Source organism: Dromaius novaehollandiae, chromosome 4 (genome assembly GCF_036370855.1).
Source record: "Dromaius novaehollandiae isolate bDroNov1 chromosome 4, bDroNov1.hap1, whole genome shotgun sequence".
NCBI classification, from domain to species: domain Eukaryota; kingdom Metazoa; phylum Chordata; class Aves; order Casuariiformes; family Dromaiidae; genus Dromaius; species Dromaius novaehollandiae.
The window spans coordinates 30,404,637-30,419,815 of record NC_088101.1 but is presented as its reverse complement, the minus strand read 5'-3'; the positions used below and the strand labels follow the sequence as shown (position 1 = coordinate 30,419,815).

Sequence of the window (15,179 nt, the reverse complement as noted above, 5' to 3'; positions counted from 1 at the left end):
TCTACCCTCGCGCCCTCGCGGGGGCGGGCAGGGGGCGGGGCGAAGGTTTTAAATTGAGAATGCCCCTCCCCCACTATAAGGAGCCTGGCTTTGCTGCCACGTGACTGTCGCGCCGAGTCCGTCGTTAAGGAGAGAGCGCGGTCTTCCCCGCTCGCGGGGTGGGTCGGTGGGCGCGCGCCGGCAGGTACCGCCATGGCGGTTAGCCGTTGGGCGCGGGGCGGGGGCGACCGTTAGTGCTGGCCGCCACGTGGGGCCGCGTCCCGCTTGGGCGGCGCGGGAAGGGCTGCCTCGCTGGGCTGAGGGGAAGGGGCAGGTGTGGACGGAGGGCGAGCGAGTGGATCTGTGATTGCTGCGCTCCCCGCAGTCCCGCTTGCCTCCTGAAAGAAACAAGAGCTGGTAGGTGAGGGAAACGAGTTCCCTTCCCCCCCGCGGCTGGTGCTGCCGTGTCTCTCCCGAACGGCTTTCACCCTGCCCAACTGCCGACGAGGCGAAGCACAGCGTGGCGGTGGGGGTGAGCAACGGCTGAGATAACTGACTTTCCCTCGGGGTTTTGCAGGCTTTCCCCGGAGCGGGCAGTCACAGCTGCAGGGAAGCTTTCGACTGGAAACATGGCCACTGACTTCGGCAGCTGGGGAGAGCCAGGTGAGGTCCAAGCGAGCGGGCGGCCTCGTGGGGTGCCCGGCTGCCTCCTGGGCGATGCGGGGTGGCCCAGGTACTGCGCTTGGGCTCTGGGACGTCCCCTAGAGCAGGGGGAGCCGAGAACCCTCCTGGACGCTTCCTCTCAGGGCTTGGGGTTTGTTTCTATGCAGATGGGAAACCCTGACACCTGCAGCTGAAGCAATGGGGTGATACCTTTTCTAACTCTGCTAGTATTTGCTAGAGTAAATGACAGCATCAACAACTATATTATAGTTAGTAAAATGCTTTAATCACCAACCAAATACTAGCAGAAATTGCATCTGCAGAGTTTTTGTTCCTGTAAATAAGGAGTGAGTTGGTGTATCCCAGGAATGTTACAGACCCGACACTGGTTGCATTGCAGGAAGTAGGAACAGGATCACAGAGCAAAAAGTGCTACAGCTGCACATTTGATCTTTCACTTGAAACTCGAAATTTCTTACTTAGTAATTATTTTAGGCTCCAAATGAAGCTCTGACCAAGTCCTCTGTGGAGTGATAAGAGCTGTGTCTTCTGCTAAGGAGTTTAATTATCTCTTAGAAAAAACATACACTTTTTTCTTAAAGGTCCTAAGTGACAAATTTGAAATTAATTAGCATCCTTGCTCAAACACAGTTTTTGAGGCCTACTCTAAATCTGACACATGGATTAATGTTTCTCTTGTTTCATGAATGTGAAGTCAAAGTTTTAAAATACTGAATGTGTGTAATGCACATAAAGCAAGATCCTTTAAGCACTGTTAAGTTTGGCTTTGTAATGTAAATATTTGTCATATTAAATATGTAGTTGTAAAGAAGGTTCTCATTATAATGAGTTCTGTTCCCTGGTTGTGATCACTTTTAAATTGAGTTTTATCTCAATGCATTTTAATTATCAATAGCCAGTCCTATAAATGAATAGTTAGTTATGCCTTGTCTGATAATCTACTGAATAAACATAGCTTTTCTCAGAATATATCTAATGAATGTCCGTTGAAGATGAGTACATCTGCAAGTGGTGCCTAAGGCTTGTCCCATTTTGCTCCTATAGTCTCTCCTCTTTGCAAACTGCTTTGACTGTCTGGGACAGCTACTTTTGCCTTTACTGCTCCTTGACATCTTTTCAAAGTTACCCCCTTTCTCTCCCCGCTATTTCTTTCCATAGCCTCCTTTAGATGAACTGCAGAAAGAACCACTGGGATGCATATCAAGAAAAAGCAGGCAAGAAGCTGTTTTAAATGAAAATTGTTTGTACTACCTTTTTGATTTCCCCTTTCTTCCTCTTCACCTGTTCCAGATACAAAGGTGTCACTCAGATTCTTACATATTTGTCAGACTGACAAAGGCTCTATCAACAAAAGGAAAGAGCTATTCTTTCTCCCTTCAACCCCTCTGCTGTTCTTTCATTTGTAGTACAAGTAGCCTCTGAAATTCCAATAACCAAAGTTAGATGAGTAAGGAAGGATGATGTCTTAGTTGACCTTCCCCACTCAACAGTGTGAGATCTCATTAGTCGTGTCATCGTTTTTTCTTTATTTCAGAAGATGCGAACACTGACAAACCACTTGTCTTCATTCCTGGGGAGGTGGGGGGGTTTCTGGATATGTTTGAATGCTCAGGTTCACTTATCAGTGAAGCTCTTTCAACCTAAGTTTGTCAAATGTTTATTGAGAACTGCAGGGTCCAATTCCCAACAACAGGTTAACTGTCAAACATCCAGCTAACTGAATTGGCCAGACAGGGTGTTTCTTCCACTCAAAGGCTTCATGAGCCATTAAGATATTGTGCTATGTGTATTTGTGGGTTTTTAGGCTGAAATGTTATATTTCAAATTTCTAAAATGAAAAAGAATGTGAAAGAAGTGGAATTGAGTGTTTATTATAACACAATCTTTGTAGGCTTCTTCAACTCCTGTTTTTATGAAAATAATTATGAGCTAAGTAGAAGAATTTTATGAAGCATGTTGTGTGCTTTAACCTGCTACATTATTAAATAGGCTTGTGACTGCCGGTGCTTCATCTAAATAATGGTTTGTGACTGCCAGTGCTTCATCTAAATAATGGTTCATGCTGTATGTGTAATTCTCTTTAACTCTGTATTTTTCAGATCAGAGGCTAAATGTAGCTTTTGGACAGTATGAAACAGATAAGTTTTTGAGAGCTACTGCTGAGCAGGTATGTGAACTGAGGGATGGAAGTAGTAAGAATTTTTGTGCTGTAGTAGTATAACATGTCTTTGCTTATCTGCTGCCTGAAGTGCAGCTCCCTTTAGTGCTATCTTGCCTTGCTGTGAGTCGATCACACAACTCAGGTGTTGCTTGTAGTTTTACCAAGCAGCAAGAGAATAAAACTGCTGTAACAGTGAATTCTGATTTTTTTTTTGCATATTTTCAAAAGTTTAAATCATACAGAAGAGGTAATATATCCCAGAAAGAATACTTCTACAGAGTAGACTTTCCATTTCTCCAGACTTGCCTTTTCTAAGAGACTAGTCTTATGTGGAGATAATTTTTTGTGTTAAGTACTGTCGATACATGGAAATGAATTTAGCACTTGGGCAAAATCTTAGTCCTTTTAAGAATGAGCTGATTTCCTCTTGGATGCAGTTACGCTTTATTTGAGAGCACCTCCAGAAAAAGAATCAGCGATAATTTTCTTTTTCAAATTGAAGCAGCCTTCCAGAATCTTTGAATGTAAACGTGAAGCTGATTGCATGGAATATTATGCATGCCTTCAGCACAAACAGAACAAATAGCTTTGGGTGACATACGAAAACCTAAAACTGCATGCAGTGTAAGTATTAATATGTAAAGTATTCCATTACAGAAAAATGTCTTTGAACGTGGTGCCGCCTCAGGATCCAGAATGATGAACCAAAGGTAACACCAGTTCCAGATGACAAGTGGGAGTACTGTGAAGTTTTCAGAAGATTGTCATGTGCTTTTAAAAGTATAAATATCCAAAAGAAGCTGGGTTTATATACAAGTGTTCACAACTCTGACTTGTGAATAGATGTCCACAAAAGTTTTCCGATAGCTGTTGTTTTTAGATACTATTCTGTTTATTCAGTAAGTTGAATATATGAGTTTTCTTGGACAATTTGTAAACTAAAGGATGGTGGATGAATGAAGGAATTATTCTAAATTTTAAAATAAACATGGTAGAGGTGAGATTGTGTAAATCTAGGTAGCACAGATAACTGTATACCATCTGAACAAGTCAGATGAATGTTTTTAAAAATGCTTGCTATGACTGACAGTACTTTAAATCAAGTTTTCTGTATGCCCATTAGTAAATTGCTTTATTAATTGTAATTTCCTTTCTGTAATAGGAAAACAACCTGTTCTTTCTCATCTACTGAGCTTTTAGCTTTTAAGGCATTATTGCTCTATATTAATATAGAATTTTTGGAGGATTACTATTAGTTAGAAAAAAATTTGGAGTAAAAAGAGTATGTAAACAGAACTGCATTATTTTACATTGTCTTGTAGGCCGCTTAACTGCTGTTGTATGTGAAAGCAGCAAACTCCAGTGTTAAATCTTTTTCTTGTTCTGTGTATAAAATGCGGATAAAATATTGATGTTGTATTAATGCTCCTTTATAAAGTCACATATTCTAGTTTTGGCATGCAGGAATTTTGCAGTTAATGATCATGCTTTAAAAGTAGTAACTAACATTTGTTAGCATGATTCTGACGAACGTTTACCTTGGGAGTAGAAATGAAAAAGAGTAGAAAAATGACTGTTTTGTTTGCTTCCCTAGATTAACAATACTGTAAAACCAGTTATTTATCAGAACAATGTTTCAGCATTTATAAAATGCATTATAAGCATGTTTTTCCACATTTTAGCTTGTCGCCTCTAATTGTGGAGTATGATAAGCATTTAGAAGAAATGAGTGAACAGCTGCAGCTTTATCAGGTATGGATGATCCTATCCTATTTTGGACTGTACTCAGTATTCCGAGTACTCTGTATTCTGTACTGTATTCTCAGTATATTATAGTATTAAAATTCAGACCATTTTTTATCAGTAAAGAAAAGTCTGACTGCATCATGCTTCACATGGACTATAATCTGCCTGAAATTGAAGGGAGAGCTTTTTATGAAAAACTGCGAGATTGTCCAAACTGATCAGAATATTGTGTGCTTGAGGTGATACAGTGAAACTAAACACGTGTCGTCTGTTTCTCTAGACATTCTGATATCAGTGCAATTATCTTCTTAGGCGATACTCAGATGAGGAAGCTGAGTCTCTCCTGAAGAGACCGCTCCTGCCCTTTTGTTATTGGTCTGATCTCGTCCATGCAGTCCTGCTCAGTCCTGCAAGTGTAGATACACTCAGACTTCTTCAGATGTTTAGCCATTATCGTTAGTTGGGCAACTGTTCTCCTTTCAAACCAAAGGAGAAAAAAGTTTTTTTTACCAATTTTTCAGATAATCCAAAAGTAAAGTGGAAAGCAATAGAAGTGTTATGCTCTATACTGCTTTAGTTAACAAAGTAATATATTTAGCTTCTATGTAACTGAAGATTCTCCTTAATTCCTATCCTTTTTAGCAAAAATTTCGAGTGTATTGGATGGTAGTTGTCCTGTATTTCTAAAAGAACTTGAGTTAATTAAAAATCAAGAACTATAAAAGAATTCCAAAAGCTAAGTTTAGTGGTGATTAATGGTAACTCATAAATAATCAAACTTAACTTTCTTAACAGGACTTAGCAGCTCTTAAATTTGTGTCGTTCTGTGACTTTTCTTACAAAAGAAAATGTTAATTTTATTTACTGTATTATACTGAATTAAATTGTCCATCTTTTAGTCAGATTTAAAAGATGAAGAAATGAATTATCAAAGCTTAAATGTCATTTAAATATGAGAGCTCACTCTTAAATATTTTTGTGTTAGGCACAGATGGGTGAGATGAAACTAAAATTTGAAGAAGTCACCAAGGAAAATGAAAGGTAAATAACTGTATTGCTCTACTACTGTGGCTTTTCTTTTTTCTCAGCCTTTAAAAGCATTTTTCTAGGACCTAGAAATCTTCTGAATCTACTTAAAATAGTTGAAGATTTCATACTTGTGTGCTTAGTGTTAGAACCTTAGTTCTTCATATGGATTGCAGCACCAAATTTAGAAGCTTTAGCCATATGTCTGCCTAAGAAAAAAATAGACATTAAACCATTTTCAGAATGTTTACTATGCTTATAGAATATAATCTGCTTAATACATTTACATGCAGTTTAGATGTAAACAGTATGTAGTAATTGAAGGTATGGTACTTCATTTGTTCAGAAAGTTTCTGTTGAGGAAATAGTTTGCCATACTTGGTTCTTTCAATTTCAGGCTGCATGCAGAGTTGAAAGAGGCTGTTGAGAAGCACCTGGAGGCGCTTCCTTCTTTCATGCTTATGGGGACTGATATTTCTGCAGATGAAGAAATAGTGAGAAACCTTCAAGAACAACTACAGCTGGCCAGTCAAGTATGTGAGATGAAACATTCATACTGGTTTATTGCTCATGTAGCCCCTTGGCAGGTTAGGGAAACCAGTTTTATTTCTTGGTTATGAATTTGTTTATAACAGTTTCTTGAGACTATTTTCAGGCCCTGTTGATTTTCTGCAGCTAAAGAAACAAGTGCTTACACTTCTGACTTCAGTGCTTGAAAAAAATTGCTGGTTTTGTACCCTCCGGGAGTTTTTTAATATTATTTTGTGCCTGTAGTTTCTCAGCTGACTTCTTACTGTTGCGTTCCTGACCAAGAAATAGTTCTGCTTAGTTCAAGTTATTGTGGTAGCTTGTCATTTTGACTAGCATATTTGATCAAAAACATTGTAATGTGAAATGAGAAGACAACCAAATGTGGAATACAGAAATTAGTATTTAGAGCTGTAAATGTCAGCTGAATTTCCTAACGTTATTACAATGATACATTAATCCTGTTGCACAGGATTAAATTGAAGTTAAATTGAAGGCTGGATTTTGAAAATTGAATATTGGGTATACCATAGGCCTATAGTAAATATCTGTAAAAGCTTGAATTTGACAGTTTCCTAACTTCTTAGTGGAGTTCCACTTCTGAAAAGAGCCGGTAAAGATTATGGAAAAATTTGTAATTCACTTCTAGATAGAATTCTAACCTGTAAGTGTCTTTGTTTATTTATCTCTGAATTTGGTATTTTGTGTGGTTGCAAAACCAGTTCAGAGAAGTACAGAAGGCAACCTTTCCTTTAACGGTTAAGACTTATCTTTTTAGAGAGTGGTATATGTAGTTAAGTGTGCTCTAATAAGAGAGAATATTTTATATAGACCATCTTGTTCTTCAACTTCCTAGGAAAAAGAACAAGCACTACAGCTCTGGCAGACTGTATCACAGGAACTTGATCGACTCCAGCAGCAGTACCAGGAACACATGACTGAAACACAGATTCATGTGGCTGAAAGGCAAAAGCAGAAAGTAATTTTCGTCTATATTATCGTTAATTTTGGGAAGTTGTTGTACACTGTAGCAGTCCTGGGTGTGTATAGAGTCAAACTGAAGGGGGGGGCTTCTGCCAGTACTGTTAACTAGTTTCTAAAACTGAGTGCTCAGATGTGTTTGCTGATTCATCAGATAATAGCACAGTTAGGACTGGAAAAAGAAAAGTTTTATATTTCATATGTCTACGGACAGTAACTTAGGGAATGCACTTAGAGCAAGTCTGAGCACGAGTATATATATGTACAAAATGTACGCGCATATAAAATCATATGCTTGCATTGGATGGTCTCAGAAATCATCAGTAGAATTCAACTTCTGAAAAAATTCCTAAAGATTTTTAAGTTCTAAGGTGGAAGTATCTTGTTCATGTTTTCCCCCATCTTTGAATCTAGACTTTTGTCTGCAAGATTAGAGTGGGATGCTAGGAAAAGTAGTCTCCATTTCAGTTTCCTGTTCTAATTCAGTAGATAAGTATGTTTAAAGAGATGAAAAAAAATCTCCTAAGAGACTCAAGTTCTCTACTATTTTTCTGATGCTAGTTTGTGTTTAGCAGCCCATTTCTCCTCTTCTGTTTTTGGGGAAGGCCTTTAAGCCATATGTCAGAAGTGTGCAGTGCCTGGTTACTTTTCAGGAAATCTTATTTCAGAAAAGACTCAGCAGACTGTGAAGGTGTTTAGCTCTAATGAGCTGTAGAAAAAGATGCTCAGTATTTGAAGAATTAGTAGAAACATCATGCATATGTGCCTCACAGCAGTTATTTCTAGTTCTATAAAAGAGATGCTACAGAGTTCTAGAGTTTGCTTTCCACTTTCAAGCACAACTATGGCTCAACAACATAGCAGGTATTTTTGTTTAGTAACAGACTTTTAGGTCCACTGAAGCAGTATTTTCTCTTCTCTGCAGCTATTGTGCTCAATCAAGTTTCATAATTATTTCAAGTTATAGCTATGAGGACTTTACATTTGATCTATGTGCAGTTAAAACTTTTCCCTCCTATTCCTTCTATCAGATTTTTTTTTTTTATGTTACCTTGTTTGACTCTGGTAACATGCACAGAGAACTTTCACTTGTAGCTCTCTGGAGGTTTCAGGGCTGCAAGACTCTACTTTTCATTGGTAACTGAATTCTCAGCAGATCTTCATGCCATTATAAGAAGAATGAGGTTGAGCTGCCTTTTGTTCTTAAGTGCTACTAGTCTGCTACAAAGGAAAGGCTTTTCAATGGAATAAACTTTCCATTTGAGGTTTTGCTTTTAATGGAGGAATAGAAAATACCCATCAGTAGGTATAAATAGAAGTAGACAGGTAGTAGATAGAATTAGAATCAACAAAGCTCCAGAAAATTTCTGAAAGCAAGAATGAGAATTGACTGTTGTAAAGTTGGACGTGGTAAATAAGGGAAGAGTTGGAATGGATTGCTTACATATGGTTGTTCTTGGGACTGTTGCTTAAAAACAGCACAACTAATAGATATTCCAGTTCTGGGAACTGAGTCTTGGGTATTATTTGTAGATGCATGGTATGATGAAGGTGATTTTTTGCAGAAGTCTAGTGTTCCTAGAAAGGCAGAACTCAAGCCTGGGGACTCAAGAGTTTAACTGAACTAAACCATTTTAAGTATGGACACAAGATGTTTCTATGTTGCTAAGAGCAAATTAAGCCTATTATATAAGCATTTTTTTATTCTTAATGGGTGCATGCCTGCATACTGTGTTTAGCAGAAATAATCACAGTAATGTCATAGTCTGTTGACTATGTCTATTTGAAGTCTCAGTTAAGTTTTCATAGTTTGGTAGTCAGTGTGTATGGGCTTTGGAAATAGGCAGTTTGTAACTGATTGAAATTCAGATACATTTTTCATTAGTAAATCTGACTTGCCAGATTACTAGGTCAGCAGCTAAAAATGACCTAATTCAAATCTACAAAGACACATTGGATTTCCCACAACATGCGTAAATGTTTGAAAATGTTTGAAAATGTTTTCAGTTGACTATAGAACTATGGTAATTATGCCTTGATGATTAGAAGCTGTGAATTCTCTTTTTAGGATCAGCTGACTGGCTTTCAACAGCTGACTCAGCAACTGCATGTAGCCAATGAGAAAATAGAGTTGGTAAGTGAAACCTTCTGGCCAGTGATCAAATTAGTAAATGGTTTTTTTCTGCTGGAGCCTCAAAGTACAGGAGAAAAGCAAAAAGACCTTCAAACATGTATCTAGTTGGAAAAGAACTTGTGCTACTGGGGTTTGTGAACTCCTTTAAGGACCAATCAAAAATCAAGAAGAAATGTTTTTTTTCCTGGAGTCTAAACACCAGGTCAGGGTGGTTGGGAGGTAAGACCTTATGTGGGCTTTTTTCAGTGGTGAGTTTACACTCAGAATATACCATGTTAAATGCACTTAGTCATGTTTTCAAAACCATCTTCACAAGGAAATCATAAGGAAAAAGGTTATTTAAATAAGGATGTCTTATATAGGCCAGCCCTGCTACATGCTTATTGATTCTTCGTTTGTCACTGCTGGTATCAGTGCCCTCGTGTTGTTTGATTTTTCTGAGCTCTAATAAACTTTGAATGCATCATTGATACCCCTAGACTATGAGACTTTGGTCTCAAAGCTTTAGCCCAAGACTTCCAGGAGTGACGAGCAATTTTAATACTATCATCACAAAATAGGAGTGTAAGGGACTTGGTGATTTTATGTGGTTCTTGATCAATGTTTGTCTTAAATACTGTCAGTGCTAAAGGCTCAACCTACCCTAGGCAGTCTGCTCTCTTTTCTTCTTTACTAGAACCTTTTTTCTGATGGTCTGCCTTCTTTCTTGGTTCAATTTAAGCCTATTTCTTTGTGGAATATTGTAGTTATGAAGGAAAGATTACTTCATTCTTCTTTGCAGTACCTTTTTTGTTATTGAAAACTGTTAAATTGGCATCTCTTCCCTTCCCCCATTTTTCCCCTCTTTTAGGCAAAGCAAGTAAATTCTTCTGATTTGTTCTTTGACTGTACCTAAAATCTCTAATTATTCTTCTTGCTTGCCTCTAAATTCTTTCCAGTTGTCCCATCATTCTTGGACTGTGGTACCCAAAACAGTATGTAAGATTCCAGGCAAGCCCTTATTTTGTATTTTGCAAGCAGTTGCCCTGCTATGCAAGGTTATTTCATTAGTGTTAAAACCAAAATAATGCATTTGGAGAGAAGGAACTTTCACCTCATGCACTCTGTGATGGGCTCAACTAACTGTTCTCTCAGGGTAGTTACTTTAGAGTTATTGGGGGCAGCTGTCTGAAAACAGTCTTATGCAAATACAATGCCGAGGTTTTTAAAACAGGTTTGGTGAGGATTTAGAAGTTAGGCTGCTTGATCACTATTTTAAGCAAATCAGTGGAAGGTATGTCAGAAAATAGAATTATTAAATCCTTTAAAAAAAAATCATGTAACAGGGAAGAGGAGATGTTGCTTTTATGGGAGAGTGAATTTTGGGAATTCTTTGAAGGAGGCAGTATTAAGTAAAGGTATTCCACTTGTATTTGCTTTCTCCAAGGAAGCATTTGACAAGGGCTGTTATGAAAGGCACAAAGGTGTCATGGGATAAAGGAGCGTGTCCTTTCTTCATTTTTTTAATCATAAGACAGTATCCCCTAGATGTTCTCTGGTTGGAGTTATTCAGTATATTTGTAGAAGTTCTGGAAATGAGATTCAGTAATCGGATGATAGTGCTTGCTACTGATGTTAAACTATTCGGGATAATGAAAACTGAAACAGACTTGCAGAAAGATCTCATACTGAGTAGCTGAGTAAATTTTAATCTGTCATTGCATTAGTATTAATAAAATCAAAATAATGCATGTGAGGAAGAGGGAACTTTCACTATTTGGTATTCAGTGATGGTCTCAATTAACTTACTGCTCTGAATAGGTATTTTAGGAGTAGAAGTAACTTAGGAAAAGGGGCAAGTAGAGTGTTAGTAGTTACTAGGAAAGGGGAAAATAAAAAAAAAATAACATGACCCTTAAGTCCACAGTACACTAGCATTTTGAATGTTGCGCAAGGTTGTGGTTATCTCATATCTCAAAGGGGGGCATAACAGAGCTAGGAAAGGCTATCAGAGTAACAAATATGAAGTGATTTTCTAATGAGAAGACAGCTGACAATGTGATGTGTGCGGAACTATGGGTGTTGTAGAAAAGGTGAAGGAGGAGCAATTACTCATTACTAGTCAGGGATAGAGGGCATTAAATTTAAGTCATTAAATAGCTGATTTAAAACAAAGGAATTCTTTCTTTCCATCAATGTGTGGTTCAGCTCAGGTGCTCATTGCCACAGGGTATTCTAGATAGCTAGAGTAGCTAGATGGGAAATGTACAGGGTAGGTCTGAGCTGTTACAACCCTTTTCTCAGGACATCCTCATGCTGCCAAAATACGGAGAGAGAAGGAGACAGTTAGATGATATCACTCAGCATGTGATCTTCTATAATACTCGACCTAAGCCTTGGGGCTTGGAGACCAGCCACAGCTTAAATAGATTTTATCAGCTATTTTTATGGTGCTGTATTCTGTAGAAGTGTCCTGTAACAAGTTTGAATACATGACATTTTCAATAAAACATGAAATGTGTTACAAATCTCTTCTTGTTTTGCAGAGCAATCAACAGTTTCTGAAAGCAGTAACAGAACAGAATGTGGAACTAGAGCAGCTACGCAAACAACTGAGGTATAAATCAGGCCATTTAAAAAATGCTTGAGCATCTTTTCCATGCCTTTTTTTACTGACTGCTGTATCATGGACCTTGTACCACAAAACTGACCTGGTGGTGATAGTTACAATGGTTTCAGTTAATGCATCTTAACAGTTTATTAAAAATGTGTGTATCAGTATTGATAGTGTAGCATGTTTCCAGTTAGCATTGTTTGGTTCAGCTCATTGAAATAATAAATGCTTTTCACCTTTGATTTAAAAGGAATAGTGTTCAGTATTGCAACAAAAATTGACTCTGCTGATAGATTTCCTTATTAGAAGATGATTTTCACAAAATCCAGTTATATGGATAATTAGTTATCAATTATTGTCATGAAATTTGAATGCTCTGAGTAGTCGAAGTTTCAGTTTTTAATACTTGCTAATAAAATTTCCATTCACTATTTCTAGATGAGCTATAAACCATAGGCTATTAAATCTTAGAGGTGAGAGAAGCTTTAATTATATTCATGAAGTATAGCAGGGAAAATGAGAAAAATACCTGAAACAGTGTCCTGATTATTTCTGTTTACAGCCAAGCTGTTTAATGCCAGTATCTGCTAACTTTTTTAATTAGTGATGGTTGAGGTCAAACTAAAATCTAATTTCTTTCAGCAGTGGGTTTATGTACTGACAATAAAAAGGAAAACAGATTCATCATCAACCAGCAATAAAGCTTTTTGAAGTACACATGTAAAACACATTTACACAAGATGCACTTAAATATTGGTTTATCTAATTATTAAATTTTCCCTTGATTTTTGTGACTGTGGTTTGACGCCGTAATTAGTGTTCAAAATAGACTGCTGTGATGTTTTAGCTGGGCCATCTTCAATATAGCGTCTTGATTTGAAAGGACTTCACACCAAAAATTGCATAACTGATTTCTAGAATTTACCACACTTTTTGTGTAAATGGTTAAAGCTGACTACATGTATGTGTTTGTATGCACATGTGTTTGTGCACACAATTTTGTGTGCTGCTTTTACAGATAATGCTGGTGTTTAGTTAAATGTGTGCTGATACTAATTTTATGATGCCGAATAAAAGTCTGATGCAGCCATTCTTTCTCCTCTTCAAAGTCCATACAAAATATTATACAAAGGGCATCCGGTATCTTGTAATGTTAAGTGCTCATCCTCGTGAAGGTTGGATGTTATTTGAAGTTCAGCATTATAAGGAGTCTAGTGTACTATATCCCTTACACTCTTACAGCTCTGACAGCTATGTGTACTAGTATCCACAGTAAAGATAAAGGTTTAGAGTGACTGAACTGATTCATTCATATTCAACATTTACTTGTTTAAAAATTGCTCACTTAAAGATGGGTTGTATCCAAACTCTCTTGCTGTTGAGCAATGAGCAATAAAAATTAGCTGCTTCTAGCGGTGAGCTTTCCCCAACTATTTAATAAGTTATGGTTTAGCTACCATAAGAATTCTCTTTGCCTTAAACATTTCTTTTGTACAGTTGATTTAGGACCAGGACTTGCTTACAAATGCAGAGTTATCTTAATCACTGAAAATTAGTTGTGTTTTTGAGAGGAACTGTTAGCACCTTTCAGATTTTTATTAGCCAAGATTTTCCACAGCAAAACTATTTTGAAAAATAGCCTGGTTTAGAGAAGAAAATGTGAAAGAAGCACAAGATATGGTTAAAGTATTGTGCAATATATTTGCTAAAATAAAGTATTTTCCAGCTTGGTCATCATTTGCAAGTTCCTTGTGCCTGTTACTATTCCATTTTTAAAAAGGAAAGGAGAATGTTTTCATATCTCTGCATTTTGGGGATTTCTTTCTTTGCGTAGGGCGCTAATACTGAATTACTGTTGTGGTATCACTCAGCTGTAAATCTTCAGTCTCACATTGACTTACTCTTCTAGTAAGTAAATATGAAAGCAATTAGCATGAACTGAACCTGTTTCTTAGACATGCAATAAACAGATGTTGTCAGCATTCAATCTATTTGTCCCTTACATTTCTAAAACAACAGTTTTGGTGGGAAAAATGAAGTCATTCTGGATGCAGTTGAGCAGTCAGTTGGGTGGTGGTTTTTTTCAATTATAGAAGTTGTGATTCCCTTTGAACTCATTGATCTTGTTTGTATCTTTATCTTTTTTCTTTTAAAAAGCAAACTCCTCTGTAGGTTAGCTTCTCTGAGTTGTTATCATGGAAGAATTTCATACACTTTGCAGGTCAAATAACTGAGAACAGGGAATGACAACCCAAGTGGCCAAAATAATATTATTTGGTTCCTAGCCATGTGTACGCACAGGGTTCTGTATACACTTTCTACATGGCAATGAGTGTGCATAGTAAAGGGGAAGTGCATATTTTCTGCTTAAACTGCTGCTTCAGGAAGAAAGTTACTAAAGGTAGAAGCACAGCATACCAAAAAAAATAGTTCTGAAAGCTAATAGATCATCTTCCTCTGAACTTGTGCACACAGCTGCCAATGTTTAGGTGAAATATTTTTGATTAGTTGCTGTTCTATAAATAGCAGTAAGAAATGGTAGTGAATGAATTTTCGTATGTTTATGCATGTTTCTTATGTGAGTTTATCCTATCTATGTTATCTGCCGGGGTGGAACAGTCATCTTCATTGTTATTTCAGAACACTAGATTTATGATTTAATAGGGTCCTGCAGGAGAAGACTGGTTTAAATCAAGGATCAAAAGAGTTTATTGTTACATTAATGGCATGTAATTACTGACAGTCAGTGACTTCTACATTCATGAAGATCAACAATGCAACAGATAAACCACAGTACCAGGCATTTACAAAGTATTAATAAACGCTTACAGACTTGTAAACACCCTTCTTTAATCCCATAAAGTTGTGATCGCACACATTCACATTCTTCTTTGTTCTTGTGTGTACATATACCCTCTCTCACAGGCAGCATGGGTGTGCACAGACTCCCATTTCTAGGTGTCATGGTTTTACTATTTACATATCCTTCCTCCTGGATATGTGGGTGCTCTAGTTATGTTTTTGTGCTGCTCCCTGAATTCTGCTAATCTACATGTTGCTGAGAAAATGCCCCATGAGTTCACATAATCTGCCTGAGACCTTGATCCCTTTTTACTTCACCCTGCACTGTCAGGCTGCTAGCCAGATGCAGGCTACTCAGTATCTGGCAGGGAGGCTGCTCTGTCAGGCCTGGGCAGGGTGGTGATGCTCATGGGACAACAAGTGGCAGGGTCAAACATGGATTAACTGCTGCTCGGGTGCTGTCTTCTCACTCCAAGGTCTATCTGCCCTGCAGTCCCAAATGTTCTTCCACCCTGCTCCCAAGCTGTCTCCTGTTCTCAAAAGTC

At 37.7% G+C, this 15,179-nt stretch overlaps 1 protein-coding gene across 15 annotated transcripts in view; it reads left to right on the top strand.

The window, feature by feature from the left end:
- Nucleotides 1–48: 48 nt before the first annotated feature.
- SCLT1 (sodium channel and clathrin linker 1) overlaps nt 49–15,179 on the top strand; it is a 68,214-nt gene continuing 53,083 nt past the window's right edge. For 9 of the 15 annotated variants that reach the window (XM_026107548.2, XM_064510700.1, XM_026107546.2 and 6 more), the window contains exons 1-10: nt 557–642; nt 1,822–1,877; nt 2,763–2,830; nt 3,482–3,534; nt 4,507–4,576; nt 5,556–5,611; nt 5,994–6,129; nt 6,981–7,103; nt 9,174–9,239; nt 11,765–11,835. In XM_026107548.2, the coding sequence (XP_025963333.1) occupies nt 1,832–1,877; nt 2,763–2,830; nt 3,482–3,534; nt 4,507–4,576; nt 5,556–5,611; nt 5,994–6,129; nt 6,981–7,103; nt 9,174–9,239; nt 11,765–11,835 (689 nt within the window). In that variant the 5' untranslated portion in view covers nt 557–642; nt 1,822–1,831. Of the gene's footprint in view, nt 185–213; nt 401–556; nt 643–1,821; nt 1,878–2,762; nt 2,831–3,481; nt 3,535–4,506; nt 4,577–5,555; nt 5,612–5,993; nt 6,130–6,980; nt 7,104–9,173; nt 9,240–11,764; nt 11,836–15,179 lie in introns of those variants that run through there. The other 6 variants (XM_064510704.1, XM_026107545.2, XM_026107543.2 and 3 more) reach the window with 5 other exon arrangements.